Source organism: Lampris incognitus, chromosome 6 (genome assembly GCF_029633865.1).
Source record: "Lampris incognitus isolate fLamInc1 chromosome 6, fLamInc1.hap2, whole genome shotgun sequence".
NCBI lineage: Eukaryota > Metazoa > Chordata > Actinopteri > Lampriformes > Lampridae > Lampris > Lampris incognitus.
The window spans coordinates 68335253-68348107 of record NC_079216.1 but is presented as its reverse complement, the minus strand read 5'-3'; the positions used below and the strand labels follow the sequence as shown (position 1 = coordinate 68348107).

General features: G+C 46.7%; 1 protein-coding gene across 1 annotated transcript in view; it reads left to right on the top strand.

Moving 5' to 3' along the window:
• polr3b (polymerase (RNA) III (DNA directed) polypeptide B) overlaps nt 1-12855 on the top strand; it is a 32324-nt gene that overhangs the window by 14913 nt on the left and 4556 nt on the right. Inside the window, exons 19-24 of the mRNA XM_056281228.1 lie at nt 501-628; nt 1833-2042; nt 2311-2469; nt 3981-4098; nt 4333-4475; nt 11104-11207. Of these exons, the coding sequence (XP_056137203.1) occupies nt 501-628; nt 1833-2042; nt 2311-2469; nt 3981-4098; nt 4333-4475; nt 11104-11207 (862 nt within the window). The remainder of the gene's footprint in view (nt 1-500; nt 629-1832; nt 2043-2310; nt 2470-3980; nt 4099-4332; nt 4476-11103; nt 11208-12855) is intronic.

Genomic DNA, 12855 nt, shown 5'->3' with positions numbered 1-12855 from the left:
GTCGGTGTGAGCGGTGTGTACAGTGTGAACGGTGTGTCAGTGTGAACGGTGTGTCAGTGTGAGTTGTGCGTCGGTGTGAGCGGTGTGTACAGTGTGAGTTGTGCGTCGGTGTGAGCGGTGTGTACAGTGTGAGCGGTGTGTCGGTGTGAGTTGTGCGTCGGTGTGTACAGTGTGAACGGTGTGTCAGTGTGAACGGTGCGTCGGTGTCAGCAGTGTGTCAGTGTGAGCGGTGTGTCGGTGTGAGTTGTGTGTCAGTGTGAACGGTGTGTCAGTGTGAACGGTGTGTCAGTGTGAACGGTGTGTCGGTGTGAGCGGTGTGTCAGTGTGAGCGGTGTGTCAGTGTGAGTTGTGCGTCAGTGTGAGTTGTGCGTCAGTGTGAGCGGTGTGTACAGTGCTCATACGTGTGTATGAGTTTGCTCGTTTTTTTCACATCAGATTGCTTCTCAATATGATTAGGACACTGGCTTGACTGCATATTTCATTTGGTTTTGTTTCCGTAGAGACACGACACACTTGGAAATCGAGCCTTTTACTCTGCTAGGAGTTTGCGCTGGCCTCATCCCCTACCCCCACCATAACCAGTCCCCGAGGAACACATACCAGTGTGCTATGGGCAAGCAGGCCATGGGTAAGACGGCTGTTTTCTTCAGCGGAGGTCCTCAGTAGTCCCAGCGGCCAGTTTCTCAGCTGCGTGAGCGAAGCCTGTGAAGCTGTGGAATCCCTTCTCAAACATCCGCCATACATCTGCACTGTTTACTAAAGGATATGCACACATACAAACATTGTAATACTTACAGCAATTAAATCTAATACGCACATGATAATTTACACACACACACACACACACACACACTTGCACTCGAGCATGTTCTGAAACCTACACCCCCTGAACCTACCAATTACTTTTTCTCCTCCTGCGCCCACAAAATTATGCGCTACTTCTCATCAGAATACATTTCGATGTGTGACTGCATGTTTGCGTATGTGTGTGTCTGCCCATAGACATCAAACATGGGGCGCTTGCGTAGGTTCTCTATTGTGCTGTGTGTGTGCAGAGGCCTTTTCCCTGCCAGTCACCCAGAGTGTCATTAGCAATTCATTGTGTCTGCTCTGGCTGTGCTCAGGGGGTCAGTGTGCTCAGCTGCGAGAGACCACAAAGTGTGCACCCACAGCTCCCTGGTAACCAAAACTTCCCCAAACGGCGCCGCTAACATTCGTAAGACCCCAATCAGCAGCCCCTCCCCCCAGCTTCTGTCCTTCACCCCCCCCTCGCCTCCCTACCCCCATCTTTACAAAAAAAACACAGACTGGAACTATATTTGGACCAATATCCTCTGCCTTTTCTGCTTTGCCCTATACATGTGCAAATCCGGTTGTGTGGCCTGAGCCTATTATCACAGACTCCGTGCTTGTAGCCTGATTGTGAAGTAATAGCGTCTGACAAATGTCAAGGCTTCCAAGGAGGGCAGCCATTATGCCATAATCTGCCCTGTTCCTCCGCTAAGTTGCACTGAGTTTGACTGCCCTCGGCGGTCTCTGCCCAGATCCCCTCAGAAAGACGTTTAGATGGAATACCGCCTCAGCTCTGGGAAAACTGTCAGGTCGCTGATGATGATATTACACAGGCAGAGGTGAGGCTTGGGATTTTTAACATGGGGCTGCTGACAACGTCTCATTACTGAGCAGACACAGAGAAAGTCACCCCAAGATTTTGGAGGTTATGCATTATCTATTTTTTACCCCATATAGCATGGTATGATTGAAATTTATGTTTCAAATCTGATCATTGCAGCACTTATATTGAATGTGCTCTCTACCATGACCTCTGACAGGTACTATTGGCTACAACCAACGGAACCGCATAGATACTCTAATGTACCTGCTGGCCTACCCCCAGAGACCCATGGTGAAGACCAAGACCATTGAGCTGATTGACTTTGAGAAGCTTCCTGCGGGTCAGAATGCCACTGTGGCTGTGATGAGCTACAGTGGCTACGACATAGAGGACGCGCTGGTCCTCAACAAGGCCTCTCTCGACAGGGGTGAGAGAACTGCAGTAGTTCAGAAGAGCTGCTCTGAAAACAGTCGATGCTACAACTACAGTTTTTTTTGTTTTGTTTTTTGTCAAACCTCTTAAGATTTCTGTATCTGAAAATTTTTTTCTTACCTTGATGCTGTTACCACATTTTCCTGTGAAAACACTAATGTTGATCATTATAGGCTGTTTTCACACCATCTATTGCCAATATAGTAGACACCCCCCAAAAAACCCCATGTCTAACAGTTAACTGGTCTGTGGTTTCTCCTCAGGGTTTGGCAGGTGCCTTGTGTATAAGAACGCTAAGTGTACCCTGAGGCGCTACACTAACCAGACCTTTGACAAGGTGATGGGCCCCATGCTGGATGCTGCCACACGCAAGCCTATCTGGAGGCACAGCATCCTAGATGCTGATGGCATCTGCTCCCCTGGTAAGGAGCAATCAAAATATAATAATAATAAATCAATCTTATATAGCGCTTTTATAACACTCAAAGTGGCTTTACAATAAACAAGACAACAGATAAACACAACACAGACATACAGGGGTGGATGGGAAGGGGGGCTACGAGAGGGAGAAGCGGCAGCCGTACACGACACCAGCAGGACTCTCCCACTTAAACGCATATGAAAGGGCAAGAAAAACACAAAACAACAGCACTGTAGACATTGATGTTGTGCGGGGGTTTACTCCCGCAGCCTATTCCTCTCCCGAGGTATCCACTAGGCAGGGGCACTACTTAACCCATAGCTGGGGGTGGTTCGTGGGCATCAGGGAATATCCACACACTGGTGGGCCTGCTTACCGCACGTCTAGGGGCCAGACCTCCTCCGAGTCCCTTGTAGTTCAGCCAGGGTCCAAGGTGTACCCAGTTATCGTGTGTCACCAAGAGGAGGCGCTACATAGGGCTTGCTGTTGGAGAGGCTATGTACTGGCAGGGAGAGACTTATACGTACGTGCTCGGCTCTCCTGTTCGCATTCCTGCTAGCCGGCGGTGAAGGTTGAGAGTGAGACGTGACAGCACACAACTCTACACCAACACACTAGACGCTTCACAACAACCCCACTTCTTATACAACAATGTCACACACACATATCCCGCATGCTGTGTATCCCAGCTGATATTCTAATGAATCACTGTGTTTCTTTAAAAAGTGACTGCACAATTAGATTAATTTTCAGAGTGAAAAAAATCAAATGTATTGCTTCATTTCATTGAAATCAGAAATACTTTATCCATCCCCGAGGGGAAATTAGGTGCCATTAGACACTCATGCTCTAAGTAAAGAAAAACTAACAAGATACAAGATAACAAGAAAATGGAAATAAATAGAAATAAGAAATAGAAATAAGAATAAAGTATACATATGTGCACCATGCTGCAGCATAAAACACCATGTGTGTACTATATTACTGCAGCATGAACAAACACCGCCAGGGTAAAACAAGTGAAGGGCCAGTCTAATGACTGGTCACTGTAATACAAATGAAGGGCCAGTCTAATGACTGGTCACAGTGTAAAACAAGTGAAGGGCCAGTCTAATGACTGGGGACTCAGTATCTGACTCTCTGAGGGAGGAGTTGTAGAGTTTGGTGATGTCAGCCCTGGATGAAATGTCAACATTTCCTTGAAAAGATGCTAACATCCACGTTTCCTGTCTTAAATCTCCCACCTGCAGTCCATGAATCGAGCCCCTGCTTGTTGTACTTTGCCACAGACATGAAGTCCAGTGTGTCCGAGTACTTTTTGTTCATGGACATAAAACACCTGCATAGAAGGTGTGAATATTTCTAACCCAAGTGATTGGTCTGCTGTCAACCAGCCACTCCCCTCACTTGTCTGTGTTGCTCTGTTCTAAACAAAGGTGTGTCTTCATAGTCTCTCGACTGGTCGACTGACTGGCCAGTTTGTGGATTTCTAATGTGTTCTGTATGCCACAGGTGAGAAAGTGGAAAACAAGCAGGTGTTGGTGAACAAGTCCATGCCAACAGTCACCCAGACACCACTGGAGGGCAGTACCCAGCCAGGCCAGCCCCAGTACCGAGACGTGCCTATCAGGTGAACTATCATTCACACACTCCACCATCTCCACCAGAACCCACAAACAAGCTCCACAGCCTGTACCTCACTGTGGGCCTACTGTCTTTGCTTGTGTTATGTCGCAGTGAGAGAGAAATGAGACGCACGCTTCGTCAGACCGCACAAAACACGGCCTGTGTGAACATTCTGTCTGCTAACCCCGCTATCAAGAAAGTCATGTCGGCTCACGAGCCATTCATGTTACCTTTACAGCTACAAGGGCTCAACAGACTCCTACATAGAGAAGGTGATGATCTCTTCCAATGCGGAGGACGCTTTCCTCATCAAGATCCTCCTCAGGCAGACCAGGAGACCGGAGATAGGAGACAAGTTCAGCAGTCGGCACGGACAAAAAGGTGCAGCCCTAACCCACACCACACGGTTTTGTCAAGAGGTTAGACCAGCTCAATGAGGTCCCCCCTGATGCTTCGCTCTGCAGTTACAGTACGATGCTGTGTGATACTCATGTCCCTTGCTTTGGATGTTAGTCTGTTAACCCAGTAATGTCCCGCCAGAGTGCAGTTTTACCATTTTCTTTACAGCACTTAAAGTACCAGCTGAGCTGAGCACAAATCCATTGATTTTTTTCAAATCGGTCAAAGTGTGAGGCGCCCGCGCAAGTTTTTCTCCACATCCTGTTTCTAGTCATTGGTCACAAGGGGTTGCCGGTTTCTGACTTTTCATGAAAACACGTCCAGAACAACAGGTTAGCAGTTTCACATCTTCATACTTTTTGATACACACATAGTCTGGACTTTTATCATATAGATTCAGAAAGAAAAATGATAATTTGGTGTTTATTCTTGGTCCAGTACTGACATTGTGCAGACCTCTTCTACAGTATCCTGTGGGATTTTCAATATGAATAAAATATCTGTTTTAAATCTTGATTTTTCAACCCAACTCAAAGTCTCTGACACTCGGTCTCCCCCTTCCTTCCCCCTTTCTCTCTCTGTCTCTCACACACACACACACACACACACACACACACAGACACACACACACTACTTGTACTACCAGCCGTTCTGTTTATCATAATATTATATAAACATCTTGAAATCTGAACAAAAGGTAGCTTATATTCAACTGCATTTCAAAAGATACATATGACTTTAAACTTCAAAAGCAGTGCATTTAAAATGTAATGCATACAATATTTCACAATTCAGTAGTTCAAAAACAGTATTTCCCAATCAGCAACTCATGCAAATTGCAATTATGAGGAATATTTAACTTCACACTTTAAATTATTGTATAGCAATTTAACTGATCATCCATAGCATGGCACACTTGGCCAATAAAGCTGAATAAATAAATGACTGAAGCCTCTTCATGGCCTTCACCTCGTCTCTTACCGTGGCACTGTTGTTCTGGGATGGGCCGAAGAAGACAAGTTGTGTTACTGCATGATACTGCTCAGTAAGTGTAAAGTCATTGTGAATGTAACGTGTTCAGTGTGTAAAATGTGTCGTTGTGAATTTAAACCCCAGCAGAGTGGGTCTGTGGCTGAGGTTGGTTACGTGTTGGTTGGCTTGGTGTTGCTGTCCATCATCACCATCATGGAGCGCGTCCAGACAGCGGGTGTCAAGCGGGCATTCACACACATCTCTGATTCTCCCTGAAATCTGTCTGCTCCTGAAGTCATGCATGTTGTTGAACATGTGATCATAGTCATACATGTTGTTGAACATGTGATTGTAGTCATGCATGTTGTTGGACATGTGATCGTAGTCATGCATGTTGGTGAACATGTGATCGTAGTCATGCATGTTTGTGAACATGATCGTTGGTGAACGTGATCGTAGTCATGCATGTTGTTGAACATGTGATCATAGTCATGCATGTTGTTGAACATGTGATTGTAGTCATGCATGTTGTTGGACATGTGATCGTAGTCATGCATGTTGGTGAACATGTGATCGTAGTCATGCATGTTTGTGAACATGATCGTTGGTGAACGTGATCGTAGTCATGCATGTTGTTGAACATGTGATCATAGTCATGCATGTTGTTGAACATGTGATCGTAGTCATGCATGTTGTTGGACATGTGATCATAGTCATGCATGTTGTTGGACATGTGATCATAGTCATGCATGCTGGTGAACATGTGATCGTAGTCATGTGTGTTGTTGCACATGTGATTGTAGTCATGCATGGTGTTGGACATATGATCATAGTCATGCATGTTGGTGAACATGTGATCGTAGTCATGCATGTTTGTGAACATGATCGTTGGTGAACGTGATCGTAGTCATGCATGTTGTTGAACATGTGATCATAGTCATGCATGTTGTTGAATATGTGATTGTAGTCATGCATGTTGCTGGACACGTGATCATAGTCATGCATGTTGGTGAACATGTGATCATAGTCATGCGTGTTGTTGAATATGTGATTGTAGTCATGCATGTTGTTGGACATGTGATCATAGTCATGCATGCTGGTGAACATGTGATCGTAGTCATGTGTGTTGTTGCACATGTGATTGTAGTCATGCATGTTGCTGGACACAGGATCATAGTCATGCATGTTGGTGAACGTGATCGTAGTCATGTGTGTTGTTGCACATGTGATTGTAGTCATGCATGTTGTTGGACATGTGATCATAGTCATGCATGTTGGTGAACGTGATCGTAGTCATGTGTGTTGTTGCACATGTGATTGTAGTCATGCATGGTGTTGGACATGTGATCATAGTCATGCATGTTGGTGAACGTGATCGTAGTCATGTGTGTTGTTGCACATGTGATTGTAGTCATGCATGGTGCTGGACACGTGATCATAGTCATGCATGTTGGTGAACGTGATCGTAGTCATGTGTGTTGTTGCACATGTGATTGTAGTCATGCATGGTGTTGGACATGTGATCATAGTCATGAATGTTGGTGAACATGTGATCGTAGTCATGTGTGTTGTTGCACATGTGATTGTAGTCATGCATGGTGCTGGACACGTGATCATAGTCATGCATGTTGGTGAACATGTGATCGTAGTCATGTGTGTTGTTGCACATGTGATTGTAGTCATGCATGGTGCTGGACACGTGATCATAGTCATGCATGTTGGTGAACATGTGATCGTAGTCATGTGTGTTGTTGCACATGTGATTGTAGGAGCGTGTATTTCCACTAGAGTTTTAGTGACAAGCCAGAAAAGAAATGAGTAGCCCCATGTGACTAAAGACTCCATATGATACAGAAACGGCTGCGTCTCAGAGCCTCCAAGGCGTTACATCAAATGCTCAGTACCACTGGATTCAGAACCACTTCAGTTTGAACAATGTGTGCTTTGAGCCAGTGTAACTCTGATGTTTACAGTGTCAAGTTAACGTTGAACTTGTTTTTGTGATTTTTGTGTTTTTAAAAGAAAATCAACTTTGTCTGTCAGTTAGGGCGTGATAAACATCTATCCATCCCTCATCCAAACCACTTATCCTGCTCTCAGGGTCACGGGATGCTGGAGCCTATCCTAGCAGTCACTGGGCGGCGGGCAGGGAGACGCCCTGGACAGGCCATCGGCCCTGTGGTTGCCTGATAAACATGAAATCAGACATTTTGATTTGTCGTGTGTAGCCGCATGTGTTGACAGGTTCCACCTTTAACATGTAACATGTTGTGGGGCTTTTGCTTAACATGGTAGATACATCGTTACTTCCTGAGGTGTCGTGTTTCCAGATACGGTGTTTTTCTGTAATAATGACGTGTGGAAAGAGTGCAGCTACCTAAAGAATACTTCTGCCTGCAAGCTACGTCTAAAAAGGCAAAATCTAGGTGAGAAGGGCTGGGTGGTGTGGGGCGGGGGTCAGGTTGGAGGTTGCAGTGGGATGAAATGCAAAAAGGTACCCAAACTCAAACCACATGGGGGGTGGCCACATTTTTATGTTGAAGTAATGTGATGATCAGCATATGACCAAGTCTCAGACGCTGACGTGAGAGGTCAGCAGTCGGGGTGGTAGTCAGTAGTGGCAGTGGACAGACTGAGTTCCACACATACTCTCACACATGAGACCGATTATGATCAGCACGTCATCCCAGGTGTGGTGTACTATAGATACGTGTATCATACTGCATACCTGTTTCCATCTTTAAGTTTTAGTTGGTGTTAAGTCTGTAAGCTACAACACAGGTGCTGTCTTTGTGCAAGGCAGCACCTCTGTGCCCCCGCAGTCTCTGCAACAGAGCATTTGTTGAGTCAAGTCCTAGTACTTATTGCCCCACTGCTGCCCCCCTTTCCTCATCTTTCGAGGGCTGCTTTTCAATTAATTGGCTCTTTGTCCTGTGCCAGACTATGCAAATTTATTACACACCCCAGCGGTATTCTGCTGCTCCTGGGAAAAGTGTTTACAACCGCTATTGTTTTGCAGCACCTCCCCTGCAGAGGCCCTGTATGATGTTTTAATCAGAAAGCTAACTGGCGCCATGCATAATTTACTCACTTCATTAACGTGGTGGCCACTGGACGGTCAGCACAGGGTGGGTCGTGTCTTCTGTCTTGATGGCGGAAGAGAGAGGGGTCGCCACAAGGTCAGCAGGAGAAGGGACTAGATCTGGACTGGAAGGTCCAGATGCATACTGAAACTGACACCACTCACGGATTAAAATCTGCGGAGGGTTGCTAGTGCATGGGCAGGATTTGTTTTTGTGCGGTTGCCGATGTTTAGTTTTTGCAGTCGTGTTTTCACACCAGCGTGCCAAGTGAAGGTGATGACGCTACCATCTCTGCACCCTTCCCGCCAAGCTGCCATTTTGTGCAAATTCCAGATTTAGTAGTTTCACAGAGTTTCTGTGTAGAATCCCTAATTGTTTTTTTTTTAAATTCCCTCTGCATTGAATATGGTTGTATTGAAAGACCCCCCCCCCCATCCAGCTACTCATGATTAGTCTCATAAACCCTGGTCAGCAGAGCAGAATAAGTTAATTATTTACCGGTGACCCACACACACGGGCCTATACGCAGCTGTGGTGGTGGGTGGTGGGGCGAAGTGGAGGGGTGGTGAGTCGTAGGAGTCCATTGTGTGAGCCGCCACTGTGGAGCTATCTGGGGTGTGATGGAGGGCTCTGGACCCTCGCCGTTGTCTTGCCTTTCTCTGCTGATTTCATGCCTCTTTTATCATTCACTTTCACACAAAACAAACAACACCAAGGATGTCTGCCGTGGAATCCAGAGTTTCTCACTTTTTTACTCTCTCTCTCTCTCTTTTCTCTCTCCCCCCTCTCTCTCTCCCCCCTCTCTCTCTCGCCCCCCCCCCCACTCTCTCTTTCCCCCCTCTCTCACTCTGTCTGTCTCTCCTCTCTTCTGTATGTGTGTGTGTCTCTCTCTGTCTCTCTCTTTCTTTCTCTGTCTCCCCCCCCCCTCTCTCTGTCTCTCTCTCTCTTTCTCTGTCTCCCCCCCTCTCTCTCTCTTTCTCTCTCTCTCTCTCCCCCCCCTCTCTCTCTCTTTCTCTCTCTCTCGCTCTCTGTCTTACCTCTCTCTCCTGGTCTCACTCCCATGACTTTCAATGTTTCTCTTCCCTTGGCTTTGTCCGCCATTTTCTTTTCTTCTTTTTTTTGTCTTTACTTCCTATTTGACTCTTTCACCCTGCCTTTCCTCTCAAAATTCAGACTACTTTTCGTTTCTTTTTCCCTCTCTTTCATTTCTGGTGGTGCTGCTTGACTTTGGGTCCTGGCTCGTCAGTTCTGGCCTTTTCTCTTTTCATCCTCTCCGCTTCCTGCTGCTGGATGACTTTCTTCTTATGTGCCCGTAAATCACTGCACTTGTTCCCAATCAACTTCCTGTTGTACCGACATCAACAGTGTGTGATGTGTGGGTGATGTGTGGGTGATGTGTGGGTGATGTGAGGGCGATGTGAGGGTGATGTGTGGGTGATGTGAGGGCGATGTGTGGGCGATGTGAGGGCGATGTGTGGGTGATGTGAGGGTGATGTGAGGGTGATGTGAGGGTGATGTGAGGGTGATGTGAGGGTGATGTGAGGGTGATGTGTGGGTGATGTGTGGGTGATGTGAGGGTGATGTGTGGGTGATGTGAGGGTGATGTGAGGGTGATGTGTGGGTGATGTGTGGGTGATGTGAGGGTGATGTGTGGGTGATGTGAGGGTGATGTGTGGGCGATGTGAGGGCGATGTGTGGGCGATGTGAGGGTGATGTGTGGGCGATGTGTGGGCGATGTGAGGGTGATGTGAGGGTGATTGGTCCACTAATAGTGAATTTTTCCCTCGTGACATTTGACATTAGTGCTCTGCAGCTGATCCCTCCACTTCCTGTGATCCTTCCACTTCCTGTGATCCCTCCGCTTCCTCTGATCCCTCCACTTCGTGTGAGCTGAAGTGAAAGTCATGGGTGTGTAATCCTGGTCTCACTGTCCAGCTCTAAGCACCTTTTCTCACTTCCTGTTCTCTCCTCTCTTCTTTTTTTCCATTTGTAAATGGGCTTACAATCTGTTTACCCTGGCCAGGCAGGAGTGTTTCGGCCCCTCAGCAAACATTTGCCCTCGCACTTAGGACTCACGGCTACCCCCCCCCCATGTCATTTAAATAAAAAGAGAACCCTGTCTTTCCACATGGGCATGGAAATGTCAGGCTCCACCGAGGCCTGGGTGTTCTCAAACGCACCATGTATTTTAGTAAAACTGATGTTAAACGACACAACCACAAACGTTCAACGGCATCACGACTGCACCGCTAGTCAGTCTGTGGCGGTTCTGTGGTGGTTCTGTGGCGGCTGGGGTCGGTTCATGAGCAGTGGCGTCCAGTTTGGAAAGTCTCTGTAGATTGGTCTTAACTGTGTGACATGAAGTTCAATAAAAACATCCTTCCTCTGTGGGCGTTTTTATTCAGCTGGCTGACTGGCTGCTGCCCTGTCGGTCTCCAACAAACGCCTGTTTCACTTTCACTGTTCGTCTGTCTGTGTGTGTGTGTGTGTGTGTGTGTGTGTGTGTGTGTGTGTGTGTGTGTGTGTCTGTGTGTGTGTGTGTGTGTGTATGTTAGGTGTGTGTGGCCTAATAGTTCCACAAGAAGACATGCCGTTCTGTGACTCGGGCATCTGTCCAGACATCATCATGAACCCTCATGGATATCCTTCCAGAATGACGGTAAGGCTGTATACTGGCTGTATACTGGGTGTATACTGGGTGTATACTGGGTGTATAGTGGGTGTATAGTGGGTGTATACTGGCTGTATACTGGCTGTATACTGGGTGTATAATGGGTGTATACTGGCTGTATAGTGGCTGTATACTGGGTGTATAGTGGGTGTATACTGGCTGTATACTGGGTGTATACTGGCTGTATACTGGCTGTATAGTGGGTGTATAGTGGGTGTATACTGGGTGTATACTGGGTGTATACTGGCTGTATACTGGCTGTATACTGGGTGTATAGTGGGTGTATACTGGGTGTATAGTGGGTGTATACTGGCTGTGTACTGGGTGTATACTGGGTGTATAGTGGGTGTATACTGGCTGTATACTGGCTGTATACCGGGTGTATAGTGGGTGTATACTGGCTGTATACTGGCTGTATACTGGGTGTATACTGGCTGTATACTGGGTGTATAGTGGGTGTATACTGGCTGTATACTGGCTGTATACTGGGTGTATAATGGGTGTATACTGGCTGTATACTGGCTGTATACTGGGTGTATAGTGGGTGTATACTGGGTGTGTACTGGGTGTATACTGGGTGTATACTGGCTGTGTACTGGGTGTATAGTGGGTGTGTACTGGGTGTATAGTGGGTGTATACTGGGTGTATAGTGGGTGTATACTGGCTGTGTACTGGGTGTATACTGGGTGTATAGTGGGTGTATACTGGCTGTATAGTGGGTGTATACTGGCTGTATACTGGCTGTATAATGGGTGTATACTGGCTGTATACTGGCTGTATAGTGGGTGTATACTGGGTGTATACTGGGTGTATACTGGGTGTGTACTGGGTGTATACTGGGTGTATACTGGGTGTGTACTGGGTGTATACTGGGTGTATACTGGCTGTGTACTGGGTGTATACTGGCTGTATACTGGGTGTATACTGGGTGTGTACTGGGTGTGTACTGGGTGTATAGTGGGTGTATAGTGGGTGTGTACTGGGTGTGTACTGGGTGTATACTGGGTGTATAGTGGGTGTATACTGGGTGTGTACTGGGTGTATACTGGCTGTGTACTGGGTGTATAGTGGGTGTATACTGGGTGTATAGTGGGTGTATACTGGGTGTGTACTGTGTGTATACTAGCTGTGTACTGGGTGTGTACTGGGTGTACAGGAGAATACCTTCTGTTTAAACTTTACAACCTGTCTTTGTAGATATTGGCTCAACACTGGTTTTATTTGAACTGTGCAGCTTGACACTTAAGCCAGAATGCTTAAAAAAAATCCTTCTAGTTGTGTGTGTGTGTGTGTGTGTGTGGGGGGGGGGTTGTGTGTGTGTGATTGGGGGGGGGGTAGGGCAGGGGGCTTTGAGCTCAATCTGACACTAGAATTGCACTAAAGGGCTGTATTGACTGGGTTTTCTATTTGCCCCTCGTAGACAAAACCCTCATTATGCTGAGCACTGGGTTCTCTGGGTTATCATTGGCTTCCAGGCCACACGTCCGTCGACAAACACCAAACACTTTTGTTGTTCACAGACAGATGCTTGTTACCGTGGAAACTGCAGCAATGCTTGGAAGTTTTACCAGACAACTACAGGACATTTTGATTTCAGACTGTTGGTGGATGTAGATGACATGAAGTGGAGCACTG